Source organism: Dipodomys merriami, unplaced genomic scaffold (assembly GCF_024711535.1).
Source record: "Dipodomys merriami isolate MVZ:Mamm:240054 unplaced genomic scaffold, mDipMer1.0.p SCAF_116, whole genome shotgun sequence".
In the NCBI taxonomy this organism is placed as follows: domain Eukaryota; kingdom Metazoa; phylum Chordata; class Mammalia; order Rodentia; family Heteromyidae; genus Dipodomys; species Dipodomys merriami.
Window position 1 is genome coordinate 3403017 of NW_027202449.1, and position 26242 is coordinate 3429258.

At 40.1% G+C, this 26242-nt stretch overlaps 1 protein-coding gene across 2 annotated transcripts; it reads left to right on the forward strand.

The window, feature by feature from the left end:
• Positions 1–16651: 16651 nt before the first annotated feature.
• LOC138822876 (M-phase phosphoprotein 6) lies at positions 16652–23466 on the forward strand. Of its 2 annotated transcripts, none has more exons than XM_070015849.1 (5): positions 16652–16727; positions 18947–19059; positions 21022–21112; positions 22171–22268; positions 22886–23466. In XM_070015849.1, the coding sequence occupies exons 1-5, from the start codon at positions 16677–16679 to the stop codon at positions 23016–23018; spliced, it is 486 nt and encodes a 161-aa protein (XP_069871950.1). In that variant the 5' UTR covers positions 16652–16676; the 3' UTR covers positions 23019–23466. The 2 variants fall into 2 exon arrangements, with proteins under 2 accessions (XP_069871950.1, XP_069871952.1); XM_070015851.1 differs by lacking the exon at positions 16652–16727 and adding an exon at positions 16792–16962.
• The last annotated feature ends 2776 nt before the right edge of the window (positions 23467–26242 follow it).

A 26242-nucleotide genomic window follows, 5' to 3' on the forward strand; every position in this document is an offset into this window, starting at 1 on the left:
CCTATACAGAACTAGTTAGAGAAGGATTCCCCAGTAAGTAGGCCAAGAGTACTGAGGAAGGTTTTATATTTCTGTGGGCAGAAACTGAAAACATATAGTGATATCCAGTCATGCCTTACAAAAGACAGGAAAACAAATTACTTTCTCCCCAGTCTCTTCTATTAAAAAATGCTAGCAGGTAGGCATTTTAAATGAGCAGACTTTAAGCAAATACGTCTTACAAACAGATGTACCTTACATATCTACATACAGCAATATGTGGATATTTCCTTTTTTCTTTCTCAGTTAGAAGTATAACAGTATGTCTACCATGTAAGAGCATAGTTTTGTTCCTAGATAAGAACAACAATGATAGGCCAGGCACTGGTGGTTCAGGCTTGTATCCTAGCTTCTCAGGAAGCTGAGATCTGAGGATCACAGTTCAAAGCCAGCCTGGGCAGGAAAGTCCATGAGACACTTATCTCTAACCACCAGAAAACTGAGAGTGGCACTGTGACCCCAACTGCTAGAGGTCTAACCTTGAGCAAAAGAGCTCAGGCGCAGTGCCCAGGCCCCAAGTTCAAGCCCCACAACTGACAAAAATAAAATAAAAATAAAAAACAATTACATTCTATGAATCTATGAAGAAGAGGGGGAAAGGGAGAAGGAAAGGGAAGCGAAGGAGAAAGAGGAGCAGAAGGAGGAAGAAGAGGAAGAGAAGTAGAAACTCACAACCTGTGGACTTTCCCAAAGGTCTCAGGCCTCAGCTGTTCAGTTCATCTCCTGTTTGCTTTGCCTAGATACCTGACAGTAATTCAGGGCTGCATCACATCACCCTTAAGTGAAACATCAACCTGGACTAGGGCCCGATAATAAATCACTTTATAACATCACCGCATTTAAAGAAAAATTACATAGTAAAAAAGACACTATTCTGTTATTAACTCTCCATGGTAAGGACTTGTGAAGATGTTAGTCATAGTGACTTAATCAGGAATGAAAATAGCTGAAGAACATTTCCTAAAGGTGGTGAGACTCCCCTATAGAACCGATAATTACACAACTGCATTTACTCTTAAAAACTCTTATAAACTGTTACCCTAGTGACTCACATGAAGCAATTAAAATGTCTAATAATTATCCAGCAGAAAAATATAACATATGCTAAATATATGTCAAATTAATTTTTGTTTCATTTAACACAACAATCTCAATGCACATATGTTCAGCCTTCTTAATCTACAGCTGCTATTGCATGAGTCTGTGCTCATGACTTTAAAAAGAATGGTAAGTTAATTTTGAAACATTTAAATTAAGGAAAGCTGGAATTTGTTAGGAAAACATCAACTCAATGGAGATGGTAAGGGTCGGTCCTTTCACTGACCAATGCAATCCCCTATTTGGGTTAACCTCCTCTGCCCCATAATGATGGTACCAAAAATCTTAAGATTGGAAAAAGATACTGCAATGGGGGCTGGGAATGTGGCTTAGTGTTAGAGTGTTTGCCTAGCATGCATGAAGCACTGGGTTCGATTCCTTGTACCACATAAACAGAAAAGCCAGAAGCAGTGCTGTGGCTCAAGTGGTAGAGTGCTAGCCTTGAGCAAAAGAAGCTCAGGGACAGTGCCCAGATCCTGAGTTCAAGCCCCAGGACTGGTGCCAAAAAAAAAAAAAAGATACTGCAATGAAAATGAATCTTATGGGATTAAATTAAATTTTATAATTTAATATGTATGAGGATACATAAAACATTACCTTAAGGGCTGGGAAGGTGGCTCAGTGGTAGAGCACTTGCCTTGCATGCATGAGGCCCTGGGTTCAATTCCTCAGCACCACATAAGTAAAAAGAAAAAAGCCAGAAGTGGCGCTGTGGCTCCAGTGGTAGAGCGCTAGCCTTGAGCTGAAGAGCTGAGGGACAGTACCCAGGCCCAGAGTTCAGACCCCACGACCAGACCCCCCCCCAAAAAAAAACATTACCTTAAGAATAAGAAAACTGCACTGGTTAATACAAATCTAAATACTTACAAATCTGGAGACAGTGGTAATTGACCAGCCATTTTCAGACTTCAGCCCATTCCAGCAACTATGATTTAAAAAAACAAAGAAATAATTATGATTAAATGATTTTGGATCATATCAGCATGCTTTCTGCTAAGAATAGGAAAAGGCCAACTCAAATTGGCATAAAGCAATGACTTTTGTTTTGTCACAAAGCAGGAAGTCTAGAGGTCCAGTGGATCTAGGATGAGTTCACTTAATAATTCAATAGAAACAACAAAAACTCATTTTATCCATTTATAAATATTTTGCTTCTCTCCTGAAGCTAGTTCTTTTCATGGTCAAAAGATATACACTCTACAATTCTAGGCACCATATGAAGATGACAAAAATGGCAGAAGTATTTCCTACTAGTGTAAATTTTACACAAAAGAACCCTTTCCCCACTTTCCTCACCACTATTACTATTTCACAAACCCATTTCTAAATCAATCACTAGAAAGATAATAGAGTTGGAATGTATGATTTAGACAAATCAGTATTCACTAACACTTGAAACTGGCCAAAGTACCTACTTCCTCTAAAACACATAACTGACCAGTATTTGAGAAAATTAAAATTCTAGTAAGAAACCAGATGGGTGAGAATGCCAGTGGAATAGGCAGACTTAAGATTCTGCCATGCAAGCCTTAATAAGAATAGAAATAAAGCTTAACTCATTAGATTATGACTCAATTCAGAGAGCTGACGCTAACAGCTTAACAGGTGGGCAGTACCATTAGCCATGGCTGATATAGCAATGGGTCTTCATAGAGACCCAAAAAGCTGTGAATCTCTCTCTAAAAGGTAGTATATGATTATAATTGAAACACAAATCATTATTAAATCCATATCATCTACATGGACCCAGAATAGACATTTCCTGTTTTATTGAAAAATCAAGGGTTCTCTTTACTGGAAAATTGAGTTCCATTGAATTTCCAGGAACAGTTTCACATTCCATTTGTCCAGTCATAAGTTTATATTTGGTTAATTGGGACAAACTTATCTAATAAGCTATTAAAATGGTCAACTGCTTATGAACATTAGGAATATAATCATGCCTAAGTTAAAAAGCAATATATTGGCTCAGATAATATATTACTTTTTCATATATATTCACACAAATGGTTTTATTTTTCATTTCATTGTCTTTATTTTTAGTATATTTTTATTGTAAAGGTGATGTAGAGGGGTTACAGTTATATAAGCTAAGTAATGAGTACATTTCTTTTTGAAGTGTTACCTCTTCCCTTGTTTTCTCCCAGTTTTTCTCTCCTGACTCCCATTACCCACAAATGGTATAGTTCATTTTCAACTTAGTGACTAGTGACTATCACTGCTGCATTTGTTCACCCTTTGTCCCACAATTTCTGCACTCACCCTTAGCCTCCTCAAAACAGATAAACTTACAGGCAAAACAAAAGGTATAGAAATCAAAAAGAGTGATAAAAGAAAACAAAAACAAAAGGCAAAATAACAAAAATTTCATTTCCATTTCAATAAACATTTTATATGATCATATGCACATAGCTATTGAGCATCTGTGATCCTCCCCTAAGACTATCATCCTTTGGTCCCACTCTGTGAATGTTTAGAGCCCTGTATAACTTATCATGTCCAATTGTAATTTTTTGTCTTTTGCCATCCAATGTGTTTACTTGTAGATTTATAGGCACTTTATAGTTATCACAAATAAGAGAAAATATGTAACCTATGTTTCTTTGGTCTGGCTTACTTGACTTAATATAATTTTTTCCAAGTCTTTCCATTTTCTTACAAATGGTGCAATATCATTCTTTCTGATGGAAGCATAGAATTCCATTGTGTATATATACATTTTCTTTATCCGATTGTCCACTAAGCAGATGGGTTGATTCCATATCTTAGGTATGGTAAACAATGCTGTGGTGGATGTGGTTGTGCTGATAGCTTTGGTGTAGCCTTGTTTGTTACATAAATATCTCCCACATAAAATAATGCCTAAAATGATATTTGGTAAATGTGCATTCTTTTCTAAAATATAAAATTACTTCTAAAATAATACTACTGAAACAGCTCACTGTTTATGGGATGTCAGGAAAGTCACTATGATACAACTATAACTAAGAAAGAGGAAATATAAATTCCAATAACATCTGCTAAGTATTCATAATATACAAGGCATTTTTCTGGCTCACCAGAATTCATTTACTAAATCTTCACAATAAACCTGTAAACTGTAAATTATACACTGATTATCCCCTTTTTCAGACATGGAAACTGAAGCACAGACAGGTTAAAAAACTTCCACAAGGTCATACAGTTAATAAGTGGCAGGGACAGAATTCAAATACTGTGACAAAGCACTCAACCCTTATACAACACTGCTTCTAGCATTGGACTTGTCATTAACAATTTAAATTTGTTGAGACCTGAGTCTCCTAACAAGTAAAGAATCTAAGTAAAGATATATTTCCACCCCTAAAACATACAGTGTCATGAAATCTGTGACCCTTATAGACATTCTCCCCTACCAAATGTATCACATTACATTACATTTACTTTTATCACACTACTAAACCCTATATCTAGACTTTCTAGTAACAACTTCAAGGTGATCCTGAAGACAGAATAACTATATTGCCAGTCATAACATGTAAGTCACAGGAAAAATTATCTCCTCAGAGGAATAATTTATCACACCTAAATTCACCAGGTGCCCCCAGACACTGGTATGAGGCCTATTCAGAAAGCAAAACTGAATTTCCTATAATGTAGCACCTGAATGAATGAAAGATCTTTCAAAGCATGCTACAATACTAGATGGCTTAACACAGTGAGAAAACTTTCTCCTTCCAAGAAAAGATTCTCTTCTAGCAGGGACTCCTAACTCTAGAGGAGTTAGAATTGAATTATTTTTAAGCTAGCTCACTATGAACATAAATACATGTAAGATTTCTCAAAATATATTTCTGATGTCATCGATCTTAGTAACACAAAGCAGATACATACATTTGCAGAAGAATTAACACTACGTGTATTTAGTTCTCTGGACACTATGAACTAACTCCCCACTACAGTAGCCTACCACTGTACTTATCTTCATGAAGGACAAAATATAAATCTGGAAGATTGGCCATATAGTCCTATTTCAAGGTCTGTGGACTAGTGCATACTTGTACTTTTTCACTATCTGTAAAGAGGGACATCAAGTGGTCTAAGTTCTAGAAATTCTTGGGGGTTTTTTTTGTTTTATTTTATTTGTCCTGGGACTTGAACTCTGGGCCTGGGCACTGTCCCTGAGCTTCTTTTTGCTCAGGGATAGTGCTGTACCACTTGAGCCAACAGGTGACTTCAGCTTTTTCTGAGTAGTTTATTGGAGATAAGCATCTCACAGATTTTCCTGCTTGGGCTGGCTTCAAACTGTGATCCTCAGATCTCAGCCTCTTAAGTAGCTAGGATTACAGGCCCAGCATAGAAATTCTTGTTTTGCCAGGGCAAAATTTTCTCCATCCAGCTCTAATGACCACCAATGAAATGGCTAGAACAGTGGCATGCAAAGGATAGAAATATCTTCTTAAGTAATCACTAAGATACTTTCTACAAATTTCTGAAAGGAATGTATTTTCTTTGATGTCTAGATAATTTTATTTGGGGGCCCATTGCAATGTCTCAATTATTTTTCCAACAGATGAGGAAAATAGTAGTATTGTTAATATAAAAATAATTCATGTGTTATAGTATGTATCTGTGGGTATGTTGTCTTATAGATTAATTTGCTTTCTTATATAACCTAATAAAGTTAATTTTTTATTCCTAAATAACAAAATATCACCAAAAAGCTCACAGTATTATGGATTCTAAGGTCCAGTGAAAAAGAAGTATGCTACAGTTTGTAAGCACTAATCCATAACAACTTGTTGAAAGATATGACCATGGATTTACACCTATGATTTGGCATATATTTCAAATAAAAATGTTCGGCACTTCTATTCCCATATACTTGTAATTTCTTTGTCTTGTGTTTATGGATAAATTACAAAGAGCTTTATCACATTTTCCACCAAGGAAAAAAGGTTAGGTATCTTGAGAACAATACAGAAAGCCACTGATGACAAGAACCATCTGCCTGTCATTGAAATGTCTCCTTATTCAGAAAAGTCATATTCTTTTGAGATTATTTCTCCTTTAATTCCTTTACAGCAGTCAGATTCTAGAGCCATGGAAAAATATGGAGGAATTATTACTCTGTCTTGACTGAGCTACTAAATTTATATTAAAGCCAAACCAAGGCAAAATGGAAATCCAGCAACCAAAGCCTGAACAACGGAAATCATTCTGTACTGAAGGTCTCAGTACAGGAGACTGGTGTGATGAGCTTGGGCAGGGATGTACTCCAGATCAGGAACACGCCAGTATCAGCTTCTCAAACTACTAGCTATTTAACATGTTAGCTCATGTTTCTTAATATATAGAATGGGAATGATAACAATACCACCTCAAAGAGTTACAGTAAGAAATCATCACATTGAAAATATTATCAAAGCACCTGGCACACAGTAACACTTAGTGAGTGCTAATTGGTGAATTTATTAACCCAGAAAGAAGCACCCAACCAGGAGAGCATTTGCACAGGACATCCTGAACTGAGAATGCCTCTCATTCCATAGAGTAATATGATTTATTTAAGGTTTTTTTTAAGAAAGTTTGGTTCCAAAAGCAACACAAATTTTTAAACAAAAACTACTGAATAACAGGTTAACATGTGAGGGTATTCTTTCTCCCAATGCCAATTATAATCATCCCTATTTTTAAAATACCACTGTTTTTAGTTTGAAGTATATGCTGTTAGCCCTTTTAAATGTTTAAAGAGATGTAGTTTTTTAAATAATTTTAAAAGAGAAATTAAACCCTATTACAAAAATTATTCTATTAATTGCTCTTCCACTTGACACGTTCTTTATATCTTTAGGATATGTTAGCATCTATATATTTCATGCTTTTACATATTAAATTTTAACTGATAAAGGGATAAACATTAAGTAATGCAAATGAGAACATTAAGTGCTTTTATCACTGTTTAACTTCTAAGTGTGATGATGGCATTGTGATTAGGTATTTCAGTTCTAACCTTTCAGAGATATATACTGAAATATTACTGATATATGTTGCCAAGGATTAGCTTCAACTTAGAAGTGGGACAGAGAAAAGGAAACCAGGAGACATAAATAACACAAGGTTAGTCATTGATTGATAATTAAGCTGCCTGATTAGTAAAATGGGATTAATTAGACTATTCTCTTCAATATACTCTTGGCTATCTTTCAAATTTTCTGTAATAAAAATTAACATTTTTCTCTTCTTAAAATTTATCTATTGAATGTCAAACCATCACACCTTTAAATCAAAGCAATTAATTCCTGACTGATTAGATAATACTTTAATCAACAACACACATCATTCCTGACACCCATTCCCTAAGCAATACAAACACAAAAGCAACTAAGCTTCCCTATAGTTTAGATGATGATATAAAAATCCAAACACACGGGCTGGGAAGATGGCTCAGTGGTAGAGCACTTGCCTTGCATGCATGAGGCCCTGGGTTTGATTCTTCGTACCACATAAGCAAAAAGAAAAAAAGCCGGAAGTGGAGCTGTGGCTCAAGTGGTAGAGTGCTAGCCTTGAGCTGAGGAACAGCACCCAGACCCAGAGTTCAGGCCCCATGACTAGACCCAAAAAAAGAAAAATCCAAACACAATAGCCATCCCAGAGAAGAAATGTTCACTAATGTTATGAAAGCTGTTTATTGACAAGTGTAAATTATACACTATTATAATTATTGCTTTTCAGTTGCTGAAGAAATAGTTTCCTTTTTCTATTTGGAATTGTTGTAGCTGTTGAAAATAGCAGTTCCTTTGTCAATATATGATCAAGAAATCATAAAGGACAGGTTTGGTGGTGCGTACACACACACACACACACACACACACACACACACACACACACACACACACACACACACACACACACACACACACACACACACACACACACACACACACACACACACACACACACACACACACACACACACACACACACACACACACACACAAATACAAGCACACAAAGGACTGGGGTGTGGCTCAACTGATAGAATGTTTTCATAGTTAAATTCCCAGAGGCTCCACATTTCACCTTGGGTTTCTGTCTTGGCTAGAATTGGGATCTTGTTTGGATCATTAGTTCTCTTTGCTTCCATCCTTTTTAATTGCTCAGCTTCTTACATTACTCCTGTTATAGCAGTGTACTCCATAGAAATGTAACCTAGAACATATCTTTTTTTGTTATGCATTCACTCAAGAAACATACTGTGCACCTAAGAAGTAGAAAGCAAGTTTAAAAGGTCATCATAGGGAGCTGGGAAGGTGACTCAGTGGTAGAGCGCTTGCTTTGAATGCTTGAGGCCCTGGGTTTGATTCCTTAGCACCACATAAGCAAAAAGAAAAAAGCCGGGTGGGGGGAGTGGGGGGGCGGGGGGGGGGGGGCTGGGAAGGGATGGGAAGGGTAAACAAAGGAGGAGGCTACAATGCTTGATAAGAAATGTACTCACTATCTTGCCCATGTAATTGTAACCCCTCTGTACAGTATTTTCACAATAAAAAAAAATTAAAATAAAATAAAATAAAATTCTCCAAAAAAAAGAAAAAGAAAAAAGCCGGAAGTGGCGCTGTGGCTCAAGTGGTAGAGCGCTAGCCTTGAGCTGAAGAGCTGAGGGACAGTGCCCAGGCCCAGAGTTTAGGCCCCACGACCAGACCCCAAAAAATAAAAAAATAAAAGGTCATCATAGAGTGAAAGTTTATTAAAGAATTTTTTTTATCTTTGCCTACAAGATCGAGTGTTTTATTCTTTCCATTTTTTAAAGAATGACATACTGCAAACTTTGCATCTCAACTGCTAAACTCGAGCCTTCTTGCGAAGGGAGAGCATCAGTCATTCACTTCAGAAGTATTTTATCAAGTTCATAGATGGCTCTTGGGCTGACTAGACTTCCTTACGAGGCAGACACTGCTGAATATTGTAGAGATATAGCTTGAAGAAAACCATGTCCATGTCCCTGCTTCGGAGTGCAATAAAATATTCTGGATACAAGAACTCACAAAGGTAATGTTGAGTGTTTTGTTCACTCAGATAAACACATATAATCTGGAGCCCTAGCCAAAATTATACCATGCTGAGACAAAGAGAAAGTCGTTGCTATGCCGTGGGGACAGGATCATGTTTGAGTCCTTAATCTGTTTTGTTTCTATGCATACCTCAACTGTTGCAAGCAGGTGATCAAACCCTTTAATATATCTTCCTACTGGGGTGGAGAAGGAGGTCTAGGGCACTAAGGGGAAACTGCCTGATTTCAACAATTCTTCTGGTTGTTGTTTTTAAAAAAAATCTACTTACCTCAGGTAAGAGAAAAATGGAAGAGACTAGTAGCTCCAGTAAGGCATAGATCTGAATCCAAACATGGACTGAAAACAGGGGAGGAACAGTCTAAAAGGAACAAAATGGATGGACAATAAGCATCTCTGTATCATCTTGTGAGATTCAGTGATCTATGGCCAAAAGGATCTTCACCTATGCTCCAGCACCAGCCATGATCCTGAACCGTTGTTCAATATTTGAGACTGGAAAGCTCTAATAAATGTTTATATTTCATTTGTACCAGTCTAGCCATATGATGAGGTCTTAGAATTGAGTTTGAGTGGATTTAAGGAAAAGAAAAATATGTAATATAAGCCGGGCACTGGTAGCTCATGCCTGTAATCCTAGCTACTCAGGAGGTTGAGATCTAAGGATCAATTCAAAGCCAGCCTGGACAAGAAAGTCCATGAGACTCTTATCTCCAATAAACCACAGAAAACCAGAAGTGGCGCTGTGGCTCAAGTGGTAGAGTACTATCCTTGAGCTAAAGAACTGAGGGACAGTGCCCAAGCCCAGAGTTCAAGCCCCACAACCAACCAAAAAAAGAAAAAAGAAAAATATGTAATAGGTTTTACAGAGCGGGACTTATGGTAGGTAATTCATAAGACTTTTTCACTAATAATCAGCCATTCCAATATGTGGCTATAAAAGCAACCTAGTTCCAAGCTATAATAACCATCCTCCACTTCTGTGTAGATTTACACATTTAACAAAGTCTTTTTACATGTTATTTCACTTGATCTTCACAGAGGTAAGAGGGTTCAGTGGCTCTTAGGCTTAGTAGAAGATATTTTCTCACAGATATTTACAGTCTAGTTAGCTGTTTGTTTCCTTTGTGTTTTCCCTCTCCTTCCATTCTCCTTTTCTCCCTTTCTTCTTCTCCCCAACCCCACCTCATACTCTCAGCATAGTATAATACCCAGAAGTTTAAGCTAGTAGAGCAATATAGTCTAGGACAGTGGGGTTTTGTTTCCTACTATTTTAAAGTTGTAGCAGGGGAAAAAATGTACAAAAGGCTAAAGCATGTCTACAAAACCAACTCCAAATAATAAGATAACTTCAAATATATGAATGTCCTTATAAGTAAAATATGGAACTCTTGTTTTTGAGGTGGAGGGCACAAGGGGGAGAGGGCCACTGCCCTTGACTTGGTACACAATCTCTGCCCCTCCTTTTGACCACTGACTTTGACTTCAATAGTCTGGCTTGGCCTTTTCTGGGAGCGAGAACTTGTAGACATAAAGAAGAGCATTTGGTATCTCCAGTCTCCTGATTGGTAAACACAAAAATACCTTCTTCTTGAGGAAAGCAAACAATCTCAGCTATGGCTTGACTTCTACAACCATCACATGCTCCCCTAACATTTCATCCCCATGTCCTTTTCCTAAGAACTTGCTCCCCTCTTGAATGTCTTCCAGGTTTACACCTGGTGGGTTCATTTGCAAGAATTGGTGATTTTTAAGAATTCTTCATAATCTCTATAGCAACTAGCTTCTTTAGAAAGCCACGAAGTCCAAAGATATATCACTTTTAACTGAACAGAACATTCTGAATAGAATTGGTGCAGGAAAAGTAAACTAGCTTTTCTTTTATCTTTTTTTAAAAAAACCTACCAATTCAGTTGGAACAGAATCTGCTGCGTATTTAGGCTTGTAAGCTATTAAAGGGTATGTATAAGCCTAAAATATACTCTCACCCACTTTAAATAAAATTTTCACTTATTCAACACATTCATTATGAATATTCAGAACCACGTTTGAAGCTCTCAGGTTAAGTATCATACTTTAAAATTGCCCTCTTGCACTTGTCATCACTGTAGGTAACAATAGGACGTGTGCAGTTAAACACTGAAACTCTAAATGCAGCCCTATCATCCGTTTTGGTTGATGTAAGAGGAAGGAAATTTGAATTGGACATTGAGAGGTAGGTAGGATTTGAAAAGCTGAAAGAATTGAAAACATTACTGTAGGCATTATTCCAGAAAGAGAAAGAAGTATGAATATTTATGTAGAGGTTAAATCTGGAATGCTTAGAGAAATAATGAGTAGATCAGTTTGGCTACAGAAGAGTAAATTAACACATGTAAGACAAAACTTAAAAACTGGAAGATAAAACTAGGAGAAACAGAAAGCCTTGGCCACCAAGCCTTGACCTGGGTTTGGAATTTATCTCATAGGTGATAGGACTATTAAAATAGTAGTATTTTTTAAAGGTGGGAAGAGTAATATATCAATCCTTAAGATGGCTTGAGAGTCAGAAAATATGCCTACTTTGGGTTGTTTTTCCTGTTTCCCCACTCTACTTTCAGCCAGTGATCTTTAAAATGACACCGTTCAACTGCACAGTTTAAAAATATTATCATTTCCCTGTTTACAACAGTTCAATAGCTTCACGGTGACTTTCAAATAAAATCCTAGCAATCTTAACTCATTGCCTTTAGGCTGGGGTCTTACCTTGCCTCTCCAGACTTGTCATTTACACAATAAGCATCATTGAAAACCCTTTCTATCCATCTGAAACATTCTTCACTCCCTCCAGCTCTTTCTCTTTGTTGTCAGGCAAACTCATAACTCATCTTGAAGTCTCCACTTAGATGTCACTTCCTCAAGAAAAGCTCTCAAAGCTCTTAAAATCCAGATTAGGTTTCCTATTAAAATTCTCTGCTTAGGAGCTATATTCCTATCTATGGAATATGCTCTGGGGAGTAGGTTCCTCGACACCGACCAAAAGCCAAGTGAAATAATACTAAATTATATTTGGTAAAGAAAAGTAAAAAGAATAAAAAAGATGCACTTAGTAGACAGTAAAAATGTAGGGATACAAATTCAGGGATACAAAACAATAAATGATTTGGGCATATTAGAGAGAAAATTAAATGGAATGTTAACAAGCCTTAATTCTGAATTAACACATAGGGCCATTTCTAGCACTAATACTCTGATTCAGCCAAAATATCTACATACAAGTAATTGACAAGGCTTCCTAAAATAACTTAAGCACAGAAGAGATGTATTAGATTTTAGGCTGGAAATACAATTTGGATATAACAAGTATAAAGAAGCATTAAGTAAATAGTTGTTTAGTGCATAAAACAGGGAAGTAGGAAGGAGAAAAGATAATATTTCATATTGGATGAGTTCCAAAATGACACACCAATAATTCAGTCTTCTGAACTGGCTCAACAGAACTTGCTTCCTTCCTGGCTCCTGTGCATATCTGTCCTTAGTATTGCTGCTTAGTCTATTATAGTGATAATCTCTTATTTGAGGAATAGCACGATTCCCCTTTAACTAATTAACTCCCCTACTATGTAGAGTTATTGGGATTGTAAACAGGATTTTCCCTAAGCTAAAACAGATACATACACTCTCCTGACTTTGAAACCCTGAGTACAGTGCCCTAAAAAGAGAAAGTCTTTGTGTTCATCCATTCTGGCAATGGCATGAAGTTCATTCCTGCTACCTAGTTCCCTGGGTTGTCCTGATTTTTTTTTTTTTTTTTTTTTTTGGTCGGTTGCAGGGCTTGAACTCTGGGCCTGGGCACTGTCTCTCAGCTCTTCAGCTCAAGGCAAGCACTCTACCACTTGAGCCACAGCATCACTTCCAGCTTTTTCTGCTTATGTGGTGCTGAGGATTCGAACCTAGGGCCTCGTGCATGCAAGGCAAGTGCTCTACTACTGAGCCACCTTCCCAGCCCCTGATTTTTGTCTTTTTAACTTAGCCTTATTCTCAAGGCTTCTCATCAATTCCGTGAACTACCCAGTATCCTTCTAATATGGTTTACTATGTCATTTCAATGCACTATACTTGCAAATAAACATGTGAACAAAAACAAATGCCTATTACAGCAGCAGCATTGTCTCATGCATAAGAGTTCCTTCTTCTGCTCACTCAATATTCTTAGCTTCTATACTAGGAAAGCAGGCATAGCCACTTCAACCATTAAACCAGTGCTGTTGGGCTGGGAAGGTGGCTCAGTGGTAGAGTGCTTGCCTTGCATGCATGAGGCCCTGGGTTCAATTCCTCAGCACCTCATAAGCAGAAAAGGCCGAAAGTGGCACTATGGCTCAAGTGGTACAGCACTAGCCTTGAGCTGAAGAACTGAGGGGCAGTGCCCAGGCCGAGTTCAGGCCCCATGACCAACCAAAAAAAAAAAAAAAATTAACTAGTGCTGTTAAAAAGGAAACATTGTTGTTGTTTGTTTTTTTTTTTAAAAAAAAAAAAAAAGGAAAGGAAAGGAATGCAAGCAACACATTTAAAATTTTCTAGCAACCACATTAAAAAATGAGCAGATGACATTTTCATATCATTTTATTTCAACCAATATATCCAAACTTCAACATATAATCAATATGAAGAATACGGAGTTATTTTACTTCTTTTTCAGACTAAGTCTTTGAGATATGTATTTGACACTTAACAGTGTGTTCAGATGCTGAATTTTCAAAGATTAAAGTGAAATGTAGTCCTTCCAAAACAATAAAGCTGTGAATACAGTTACTTTTATTTTTCACTTGGTTAAAATTAAATCTGCAGTTTCTTCCCTGAACTAGTCACATTCCATGTATTCAGCAGCTTCATCTGACCAGCATACTGTGCTGCTACAAGAGTAGAGACTTGCAGACTTATTCTTGATAGATCCAGTAGTTGGCAGGAATTAGAGGGTTTCACATTTTCAGTAAGTTCTATTGTGAAATAAATTAGCATTGTATAATGTATTCAAAGTGTTTCTTCCTCAAAAACAATGTTTTCTTGGCTTTGTAACTACAACAGGTTAACACATTGAGTGTGACACACCTATTTTGTATCCTGTAATTAAGCAGCATTAAAAAAATCAGTTATTCCACCTGTCAAGGAACTTTTACATTCAAAGTTAAAATTAACACTTCCTCTTAAATCACTTCTCATTTATTACAGTTTGAGAGGAAGAAAAGAGGTTTCAGAGGCTCTCACTGCAAGACTTTTCATTGTTAAATTTAAAAAAAATTGAATGACAGGCTCAAGAATTTGACCTTTATGTCTCAGACAGTAACAATTGTAAAGTGGAGAGCAAAAAAGTGACGGAACAGTCATTCAGGAAAACATGTTTGTCTCCACAACTGTTGTTTTCCTCTTCATAAATAAGCTAACAAGACTTAGATCATCCTTAGAATCTACCTCAGTAAGCTTCTAGTTTCCTGGATGCAGACTGAATATTCTTCACCTCCCCTATCACAGCACTGCTTGAACAGTCCCAACAATATAAATTCAAAGACAGGAGCATTGTGGTTGCAAGGGATCAAAGAGTTACTGTATCTGTTTCACAAGAGGAACAGTGCAGTGGGCCACTGCCAATGTTGGTGGCACAACAGTTGAGATTGACTTGGAGGACTTTCTCTAGGCTTAACTCCATTTCAGACCTAGCTCCAGTGTCACACCATTCAAGGAGACTTATTTCCAGGCCAGGGTGGCCTGGAATCTTGCTGTACTGCCTACTCACGGGCTTCATACTTCATACAAGAACTTTGTCATATTCTCATTTCAGGAACTTTAGTCCAACTCTTCATAGATTAGGATTTTTCTCAATCTTTAAGCCTTATTAGCACTATTACCTGGCAAGGTTTATCCTGGACCACTGTACTTAATGTAGCACTAAAAGTCTTTCTATCACATCTTTTTCTCTCTTACTTGGAACTCACCAGTTATTTGGGTTTAGTTGTTTTGTTTTGATGTACTGGACATTAGAGAGGATGGTGATGTTTTTATGCATATTGTATTCTACTATGTCACAGTTTCTGTTTCTGAATGAATTTCTGTAACCAGTTTAGAAGATTTTATTTATTCCACAAAGTGTCCATTTTTAGCATCCAGAAGATTCTTTTCCTCCCCTGGATCTAGTACATGACAGCAATACTGTTCTTTGCTTTGTTTGGGTTTTGTGCTGGTCCAGGGCTTGAACTCAGAGCCTTGACATTGTCCCTAAGCTTCTTTTGCTCCAGCCTAGTGCTCTACCACTGGAGCCACAGTTCTACTTCTGGCTTTATTTTTGGTTGTTTATTGGAAAAGTTTCACTGGACTTCCCTGCTGGGATGGCTTCGAATCTTGATCCTCAAATCTCAGCCTTCTGAGTAGCTAGAATTACAGCAATGAGCCACCGGCACCCAGCAGTTTGGAAGACGTAAGGTACCTTAAGTCAAAACAAGCAGTAAATGCTAAAACTGGAAATGCATTAGGTTGAGTGTTTTCCAAAATGCAGGGCTGCAAATGCTTTTAAAAAGAAAATGTACCAGGCATAATCGTAGCTACTCAGGCTCTGAGCATCACAGTTTGAAGCCAGCCGGGGCAGGAAAGTCGGTGGCACGTATCTCCAATTCACCACCAGAAGGCCAGCTGTGGAGCTGAGGCTCAGGTGAATTCATGAGATTTATGAGTGAACGAATGGCCTAGCATTGAGCAAAGAAGTTACAGGGACAGCACTCGGGCCTTGAGTTCAAGTCCAACTACTGACAAATGGGGGGGGGTCGTTTTTTAAGTGGTTGGAGAGTACTGAACAGGGCAACCTTAAAGCCGCTCTCTGTCCAGTGCTCTCTCAGTCTAGATTAAATCTTCTGGAGATGTTGGGGCTCTGAAGCCTTTCCCTGCTTGGAATAGTCTCGTTCCACAGAGTGAGCCCTGCTGAGACCCGAGGCGGCGTCCGGTGTCCGGGCCCTACTGAGGCCGCACGCGTCCGGCGTCCGGGCCCGCCTGAGGCCCGCCCGGCTCAGGCCGCACGCGTCCGGCGTCCAGCGAGGCCCGGCTCAGGCCGCACGCGTCCGGCGTCCAGCGAGGCCCGGCTCAGGCCGCACGCGTCCGGCGTCCAGCGAGGCCCGGCTCAGGCCGCACGCGTCCGGGCCGCGTCTCCCGCGCCGCGCCCGGGCAGCTCGACGGGCTGTCCCACGGAACAGAGCGTTCCTGAGGACGGAGTCCGCTTTCCCAGTGTTTAAAAACCACACCTCCTCACCGTCCTCACCCGGGTCCGCAGCGGACGCGCTGGTCCGAGTTCTGCGAGGCGAACGCTCCCCAGGCAGAGACAGGACGCGCGCCGAGAGCGCGAGCCGCTCGAGCATGGGGGCGGGGCGGGCGGGGCGACGCGCGTGACGTAGGACGCAGGGCGTGTTTCCGGCGAGCGCGCGCGGTAGCACGCATGCGCGCCAGGGTTTCGTGGCCGGATCTAGAGCCAGCATGGCGTCTGAACGCAAGACCAAGTTGTCCAAGAACCTGCTGCGCATGAAGGTGCGGGGGTTCTGGGGAGCTGGGCGGGGCGGCAGAGCCCCGGATCTCCCGACCTGTCTGGGGCCGAGGCGGCGGGCAAACTTGGAGCTGTGGAGGGCGTTCGTCCGCTCATTCATTCATAAATCTCGTGAGGCCGCGGCGGGTCGGATAGGAGCTCGCTTACACACGAGCTTGCCCTGGTCGAAGCCGGGGCCCTGAGTGGGGCTTCTGTCAGGCACCGATCCATAAATAGGAGGTAAGAGGAAGGACGGCAGGGTGGCTTCCTAGATTTACCGAGAGAAGAGCGAGCCCAGCAGCCTGAGAGAGGAGACCTGGCAGCTTCCAGGAAACCAGAAGGCAGACAGCAAGCGGGGCTAGAGAAGCGGGCAGCGGGCACCCATGGCGAGGGATCTCAGAAAGGGTGGTTTTCCCTTTTTCCGTGTGTGTGTGTATGTGTGTGCGTGTGCGTGCGTGTGTGCGCGTGCATATGTGCATATGTACGTGCGTGTGTATGTGTGCGTGCCTGCCTGTGTGCGCGTGCATGTGTGCATGTGTACATGTGTGCGCGTGTGTACGTGTGCGTGCGCGTGCCTGCCGGTCCTGGGGTTTGAACTCAGGCCCTCGCTCCCTTAGCTTTTTCCCCCAAGGCTAGCACTCTACTCCTTGAGCCACACCTCTGCTTCCGGCCTTTTACTGGCTAATTGGAGATCAGAGTCTCCTGAGCTTTCCTGCCCCGGTGGGGTTTGAACCATGATCCTCAGATCTCAGTAGCTAGGAAGACAGCCGTGACCCGCCCCTTTCCTCCCCCCAATCTAGTTCACATGATACAAACCCCTGAGATGCTTCCGTTTATTCTGGACAGAGGAAGCAACTGAAACAAGTGGTGCCTAAAGTTACCCAGCTGATAAGGATGGCCTGGCCCTCGGGCTCCCAAGCCCTTGCTCTTAATGACTGCACTACTGTCTGTCGCTGACCACAACCCATTGAAAATGCAGAGTTATACAGGTGCCTTTGACATACCTAACCTACCAAATATGTAGGAGCAGGGTGCACTGTGTGCCTTAGACGTTGGGTGGCAGTCTGGGAGCTGTGGCTTAGGCTAGATCACCACATAGTATACAGCATGTGGCTAGCCCAGAAAAGATCAAAATTCAAAGTGCATGGCGAGGCCCATATGTACTTAAAGAGAGATGTAACCTCTCATGGTTAGACAGAATTTCCCAAGAAAAGAAGTTAATGTTTTGAAAATTAACGAGGAGACATTCCATGTGCAAGAATCAAATGGAGGGGCTGGGAAGGTGGCTCAGTGGTAGAGCGCTTGTCTTGCATGCATGAGGCCCTGGGTTCGATTCCTTAGTACCAGAAGTGGCACTGTGGCTCAAGTGGTAGAGCGCTAGCCTTGAGCTAAGGCGCTGAGGGACAGTGCCCAGGCCCAGAGTTCAGGCCCCACAACCGGACCCAAAAAAAAAGAATCAAATGGAGTTGAGCTATGATGTAACGGATGAAGAGGATAATTCATATCCAGTTGGTTTTCTATCCTTACCATAAGTATTACGTAGATCTATACAGGTATTTATATGCCATTTAAAAAAAATAGGGGGAGGCTGGGAAGGTGGCTCAGTGGTAGAGCACTTGCCTTGCATACATAAGGCCCTGGGTCCGATTCCTTAGTGCCACATAAGCAGAAAAAAAAGGACGTGGCACTGTGGCTCAAGTGGTAGAGCACTCGCCTTGAGCTGAAGAGCTGAGGGACAGCACCCAAGCCCAGAGTTCAGGCCCCACAACCAGACCCAAAAAAAAAAAAAAAATGGGGGGGGGAGACGTTAGGAAGGTGGGGAGAAAAGGGATGATAGGGGAAAAACAAAAGAGGAGGTAACAATGCTCAATAGGAAATGTACTCATTACCTCACTCATGTAACTAACCCTCTGTACAGTATTTTTACAATAAAAATATATTTTAAAAAACGTGACACACCTATAATGCCAGCTACTCAGAAAACTGAAATGTAAGGATTGCAATTCCTGAAGCTAGCCCAAGCTAACAAATCCCACAGGAATATGAATGATAAGATGAAGCCTTTGCCTTTAGAACCATCCAAAAAAGAGTAAAGAAAGATGAAACAAGCCTAGATTTGTTTACATTCAGAAGAGCATTCTTTTTAAAACTCTGAACCGGGTGCAGTCTAGGTACCAATACTGCAGGATGATCAAGAAAGCTGACACTGATTTTGTTTTGACAGTTCATGCAAAGGGGACTGGACTCAGAAACTAAGAAACAACTAGAAGAGGAAGAAAAGAAGATCATTAGTGAAGAACACTGGTATTTGGATTTGCCAGAGCTTAAAGAGAAAGAGTAGGTTTATTAGAATTAATATTGATAATGATAAGGCAATCAGAGAAATCATTAGACCCACCACTCTAGTGGCATAAAAAAGCCTGATTAGTTTCTTGCTTTAGGCTTGCAAATAGTTTTCTAAGAACTGTTAAACCAGTAAACTTTATACATGGACTTATATTAAGAAGATCAGGCCGGGCACTGGTGGCTCACGCCTGTAATCCTAGCTACTCAGGAGGCTGAGGCGGTTCAAAGCCAGCCCAGGCAGGAAAGTCCATGAGACACTTATCTCCAGTAAACCATCAGAAAACCAGAAGTGGCACTGTAGCTCAAGTGGTAGCGTGCTAGCCTTGAGCTGAAGAGCTGAGGGACAGCACTCAGGCCCATAGTTCAAGCCCCACAACGGACAAAAAAAAAAAGAAGATCCGTGTGTACATTAGGCCTCACTGTTTCAGCATACGTGGCAGTTCTGCCAACCATGGTGGTGCACAACCTATACAGTCCTGTCACTCAGGAGGCTGAGGCCAAGCCTGGACTACATAGTAGGTTCTAAGTTAACCTCCAATATATGGCAAGACCTTGTCTACAAAGAAAAAAAAACAAGCATGTGACAAGAATTTAAGTAAATTATGTATCATAGAGCTCACTAAGGTAAGAAACCATCAGGAAAAACAGACAAATAGCTTCCCAAAGGACTTAGATAAATGGATGAGATGAATTCATCACTATTCAGAACCATTTCTCAAGTACCAGCTGAGCTGGGAGGTGGACGGGAAACTGTTTTATCTTGACTTCAGCATTGATTAGCTGGGTGGCTCTTGGACACACTACTTTCTCTTAAGATTCAGTTCCTCAAGTACAAAAATGGACAGCATGATTGTGAGCAGCTCTTGGGATGGCTATAAGCATTCGTTAAAGGATGTTAAGTGCTTAGCCAGGAACACACTAGAGATTCAATAAATGCTTGCTGGATAAATTATATTAAAAGTAATAGCAGTTTAAGAACCAAAAGAGCTCAGTCACAGCCTTTTTCTCTACTCTGTTTTTTGTTGTTGTTTTTCAAAAACTTCTAATTAACATACATTGTGTACAGTAAAGCATGAACTTCCTATTTTATTTTCATCGTGAATTTTTGGGTTTTGTCAAAGGCTTTTTTCTGTATCTCTTGAGATATGACTTAACCTTGGTTTTGTTTACATTAGGTTTAGCAGTTTTCATCTGTTGAACCATGTTTATATATAGAGAGAGATATAGATACAGTTATTTCACTTAATATAGTTTTTTCCAGATGTATTCATTTTGTTGCGGATGATGTAGTAACTGTTCTTCCTAATGGATAAATAAATTTCCATTGTGTATATTTACCACGTTTTCTTGATCCATTGTTTCATTGAGCTGTCAGCAGCAGTATTTTACAGGAGTAGTTCTGGAGAATGATTTGGGTTTGGGTCTGGCTACCTCTCCACCCAACTTTTCCCCATATTCCAGTTCTGTTCACCCAGCTTTCCCAGCATTCTCATAGCAGACTCCTCTGCCCAAGTTATTGGTGTTTAGAGCTAAGAGTTCTGACAGTACATGTGAAAGTTGCCCAGACCTCTGGCATTCCCCTGCTACTTAGAATCCCACGCCCGCTTTTGGGATATTTAATAAAAATAAATAAATAAATAAAAACACTAAAAAGCAAAAAAAAAAAAAAAAAAAAAACTCCATGGTGAGTAAAAGACAAATTGCTTCAAGGGAACCTTTTAGGGTCTAAATTCATATAATCATATCCAGGAGAGGCAGCCCCTGTGGCTGACCTCTCGTCTTCTGATGCCTTTGCTTGCCAAATTAATCATATTTTATTTCTAACTCTGAATTAGAAACCCTGTATTTTTACTAGAGTCTGCTGACAGTCATCTGATTGGTTTTTCCATTCAGTCTTGACTTACTCAGCCATAAGTAGACACACTATTAACACAGGTTTATTATCCTGTTTAGGAGTTTCATAATAGAAGAGCAGAGTTTCTTGTCATGTGAAGATCTTCTCTATGGAAGAATGTCATTCAGAGGATTCAATCCTGAAGTTGAGGTATTAAATATAAATGTTTCAAATGTAAAAATTTTCCACTTAAATTTTTTTCAGCCAGTAATTGAGCGCAAATTTCTCCCTCCCAGGTATCATTGCTCCTCATTATATAGAAAATAACAAGTCTTGAAATATTGCCATAGCTATTTAAAGAAATTGCAGGCATTGCAGTCTAGTTTTACAGAAGAATTGAGCAGGTAATTTAATATAGCAGTATACAATCCCTGATAGTGCCACTGAGTTAGAATTGCAACCTGTGCCTTTTATAGGAATGTCAAGATTTTATTCATATGATGCTGTTATGAAAAGTTCTTTTCTGGAATTTATAAATGTATCTTTTCTAATGGAAAAACGTTACTTAAAAATTGTATAATTTGACTTGTAAATGAACAGGCTTTTATCCAAGGTTGTAAATAGAATTTTAAGTGAGTCCTTTTTGAAAACCTATTTGAAAAATGAATATTCACCTTGTAACTGAACTGTTTGAATTTCCTGCCTTGGGTTTATAGAAAAGCAGTTCTTTATTTATCACCTGTTACATATGTCTCAGATTGATTGGCATTTTAGATAGACATATTTGATTGAAGTCTTGTTTTGTGGCTATCACTTGAGCTAGGGTTTATCACCCTTGGTAGTACAGCCTTTGGGTCTAGCTCATTCTTTGAGACTGGTTGTCCTGAGCAGATAAATGCTCAGGCTGGTCAGCAGCATCCCTGGTCTCCGCCTTTGCCCACTAAAAGCCAATAGTGCACACACAGTCCTTTCATGGCTGTAACAACCAAAATGGTCTCGGCATTGCTAACTATCCCCTGGAGGGCACAGCCATCCCTAGCTGGGAACCATTTCTCCAGGAAGCCTCTAGAGAACTGTAGCTAACTAGGTCTGTCGGGGCATTGTCCTATTCTGATTTGGAGCTGCACTCTGTTAGCACTGTGGTATAAAATATTACAGGGAATACCTTAGACATTTTGACAAACGTTTTGCCTTTAAATAAGTTTGACAGCAGCTTTTTTCAGGAAGCCTTCTCTAACCCTCATGGCTGGCACTGGTGTGTTTTTCAGAAATTAATGCTTCAGATGAATGCAAAGAACAAAGCAGATGAGGAAGAGGAAGAGGAAACAGTCGAGCTTGATGTGTCGGATGAAGAAATGGCCAGAAGGTAAGTGTTGCTTTGGTTCTGCTTTATAACGTGGTATGGCAGCCGTTGGCTCTCCTCTCTTCTTCCCTGACCCACTGTTTATACTAAAGCATTAAAACCAGTGCCCAGCGGGAATGAAACTAAGGTCTGCTTTCAATGGTCTCAGCTGCCAGCCTGCCTAGGCATGCAAGCAGACCTTACGGTCTGACGGCTCTTTTTTTGGCCAGTCCTGGGGCTTGAACTCTGGGCCTGGGCACTATCCCTCAGCTCTTCACCCCAAGGTGAGTGTTCTACCACAGCTCCCTTTCCAGTTTTTTTGGTGGTTAATTGGAGATAAGAGTTTCACAGACTTTACTGCCCAGGCTGGCTTTGAACCACGATCTGAGGGCTCTTGTTTAGAGCTTCATCCACACGCTCCAAAAGGAACTTGTCAGTTTAAGCAAGGAAAGGCAAAAACAAAACCAGCAAAAAAAAATTTAATCATCCTAGCAAATTTCATAAATGTTTAGATCAAATGGTTTCTTTCAAACTACTTTTATATTTCTTATTTTTGTTGCATTTGGTTTCATATTCCTGACAAGACCTGATTCCTACTTTTTGGGTTGAAATTAAACTTGGGCTGTTTCTCATCTTTACAGATATGAAACTTTGGTGGGGACAATTGGAAAAAAATTTGCTAAGAAGCGGGATCGTGCCAATTTTGAAGAAGATGAAAATGGAAACATAAAACCAAGAAAAGCAAAGAAGATGTTCTTAAAGCCCCAAGACTAAACTAAATGCTTTAAAGTAGGGTCCCGGGATGCTGTAGAAGCAGCATATTTTGGAACTCAACCAATATTCTATAGTTCATATTGTAATGTGTTTATTTGTAAAGAAATGTATAATTTCTGAGACATGCTGTTTTTGAAACAGATGTGTGATGGGTGTTATACATCCTTTTCTAGTGGTTTTTATCAGTAGTGAAATTTCAGCCCTTGATCTTTAAGTGTACATACATACAAAACGTTGCTTTCCTAAAGATTTTTTACCTTTTTATATATATGTATAGTTCTTCTGTCACTATCTCAGATTGACTCATATAATTGAAAGTAAAGTTTACATTTTACTCTTAAATTAATAATCATGTCAAGCCAGTTCATATATCCATTTAGGAACCAGATGTCATGAGAATTTGTTATATGTAAATTTATATAATAAACATGCCTCCTCTCCAGTTTGACGTATGTGCATGGTGTCAGGTTATTGTGCAGTCACAGCAGTATTTTTTTGTTCCTGTGAAGCATTTAATGTCTTTAAGTATTCTGGGCTTGGAAGTTGGCTTAGTGGTAGAGCGCTTGCCTTGCATGCATGAGGCCCTGGCTTCGATTCCTCAGCACCACATAAGCAGGAAAAAAAGCCGGAAGTGACGTTGTGGCTCAAGTGGTAGAGTGCTAGCCTTGAGCTGAAGAACTGAGGGACAGCGCTCAGGCCCAGAGTTCAGGCCCCACAACCGAACCAAATAAAAAATAAATAAATATTATGTAATAACCATCTTTTTTCAGGTACTTTTTCATTTTTCTCATACTTGCAAATAATAATTTTAGTCGAATTCAGTAACGTAACTTTTATGCAAATAGTAACTTGTAAAAACCAGCCATCAATTTGGAATATGTATCTAGAATTATGTATTAGGTTGAGCCATAAAATATTTCCCTTTTTGGGTCAAAAGCAGTGGTCACTTTCTTGTGGTAACAGGCTGATAGAACGTAGCATCAACTAGATGATCGTCCACTTTGAACTCTAAATGCCAAGTTCAGAAACATATGAAATAGTATGCATGTCTGGCTGGCAATACCTATTTAGTACTTCTGAGAATTAACCAATTTCATTTTGTCCATATGTTTTCTCTCCTCGAATCTAGATTTGGGTGGCTCTGTGACTCAGCTTTCCACAAGTTATGGAAAATGTGAATTTTAAGAATCTGGCTGTTTCATTGCAAGGATGAGAACCACACTTTCTTTTCTTTCCCTCTTGGAGAAAGGCAGCTGGAAGTTCTCCATACCTCCTAGTACCACAATCCATGAGTCCTTGGACTTACTCCTGGTTGTCCCCAATCACCCAGGAGCAGTGGGTATAGCAGGATGGTGGAATGGTCTGTTGAAGACTCCGGGCGCAGGGCAGAGTACAGCACTCCACCTGATGAAATCAAACTGGGGCTTTGAATTAGGGATCACTGCCTGGGGCTGTGGCTCAGTCAGGATGAGTGGTCGGGAGTCAAGCAATGGTAGAGGGAGCACCTCTTACTGTAAATGGTGGTTTGCTCTTGTCTCCATTGACAGATTCGAGGAAGTGGTGTGCCACCACAAGACACGGGTTCCGCTGAGGCGGAAACAGGCCATCTTATTTTAGCACTAGATCAACAAGCAAAGGAGTTTATTTACTTGGTGATGTAAGTAATTCTGACAGCCAAGGGGGGTTGTGCTGTTGCTACAATATCTTGAACACAGGAGACTAAACAGAATTTTAGCACTTCCAATCCATAACAAATAACAGATTTTTAATGGAAAACAGTCACCTCAAAGGGGAGCAGTGTAGGCCCTTAGGCAGTGAAGTTCTGGGGTGCTCTACCAGATGTAAACTGGGAGGAGCTGAGAGAAGAGGAAACATGGACTGTGGAAGGGGTGGGGGTGGGAAAGTGGAATTTATTAAGCCTGTGAATGACCAGAAACAAGTTTCTGTAGCAGTTTTATGTTTTTAGGAATCAACTTTTTTTTTATTTGTCAATGTTCAGGTAGGTTCCAGGGCCAAATTTAGTTGTGATTAAGTCAAGAGATGACTCGTATCACCTTTCCAGAAATTGATAGGACGTCTGCTGGAACTTCATGTCTCTTTTTGGAAAGGGTGAGGGTATCTTTTTTGCAGAAAGAACATTTGCAATTAGGTAAAGAACATTTGCAATTAACTAAAGAGATGATTCTCTTGTTAGAGTTATCTTCATAATCACTTTGTATATGGATGCTGAATGGTCTGAGGGCTGGGCTTTAACAGATACTAAGCCATTCCTTCTCATGGTCTAACTTCACCCTCTACATTCTTAGGTATGGAGCAGGGAGATGTCTGTGCTAGGACTCAGGGTTTCAGAATCTGAGGGTGTTCAAGTGCCTTACAGGCAAGGGCCTGATCCTTGTATATCACCTTTGCACTTCCTGTACTGTAAATCATCTCTGGATTACTTAGGCTGGCAAACATAAACTTGATATGCACTGTTACATTGTTTAGAAATTAATGACAGTAATAAGTCAGCACATTCAGGACAGATGCTCTCTGTGAATCTTTTTGATGGAGAACCACAGTTACAGCAGGGATCCAGCAGTATTCAGTTTTTAGTGATGGTCTGAGACAAAGCCAACTTCATTTCTCCTGTGTCAGCTGGGTCCTCTCAGATCTGCCAATAGAGAGGCCCAAAGAGAGGTGGCAAGGCTAGAGACAGGACTTTGTGCTTTATGCCTGTTTCCTCTTTGCTTCCTACCATAATGGTACTTCAGCCCTGCAAAGGCTAGTCTTCATTCCAGGGGTGACTCTTAATACACTTGGTAATACAGCCCCATAACAGCCCCTCAGAGATATCACCAGCACCTAGTTTCCATTCCCCAAGCATCTGTCCAGTGTCTTGATGCACAGTCTCCTCCATTCCTATGCACTAAGACTCCACCTCTTCTCTACGGGTGGCAGCTTTTGGCTGGTTTCTTTCTGTCCTCTTTTGCCTTTTTAGTTCTTTAGTGCCCAACAATTCCTTCTATTGAATTTCTCTGTGAAAGAATAATGGGAAGCTAAAACAATGCCAAGGTGCTCTGTTGATTAAGCTGAAATTGCTTGAGGAACTGATACTTCAGAAAGGGCCATTTTAGCTGTCTTTTCTACATGCAGCCAGCCATGAACATCCTTTTTTGACAAAGTAGGAGGGAAGGTCATTCACATACCAAGGCTGGAAAATAACCTGTACTATCAGAGAGTGG

What these genes read in the sequence shown, in the direction of transcription:
- LOC138822876 (XM_070015849.1), top strand. Translation starts at nt 16,677, where the DNA reads ATGGCGTCTGAACGCAAGACCAAGTTGTCCAAGAACCTGCTGCGCATG. An exon ending in GATTCAATCCTGAAGTTGAG is followed by an intron (nt 21,113 to 22,170) that starts GTATTAAATATA and finishes TGTGTTTTTCAG; the next exon opens with AAATTAATGCTTCAGATGAA. An exon ending in GATGAAGAAATGGCCAGAAG is followed by an intron (nt 22,269 to 22,885) that starts GTAAGTGTTGCT and finishes TCATCTTTACAG; the next exon opens with ATATGAAACTTTGGTGGGGA.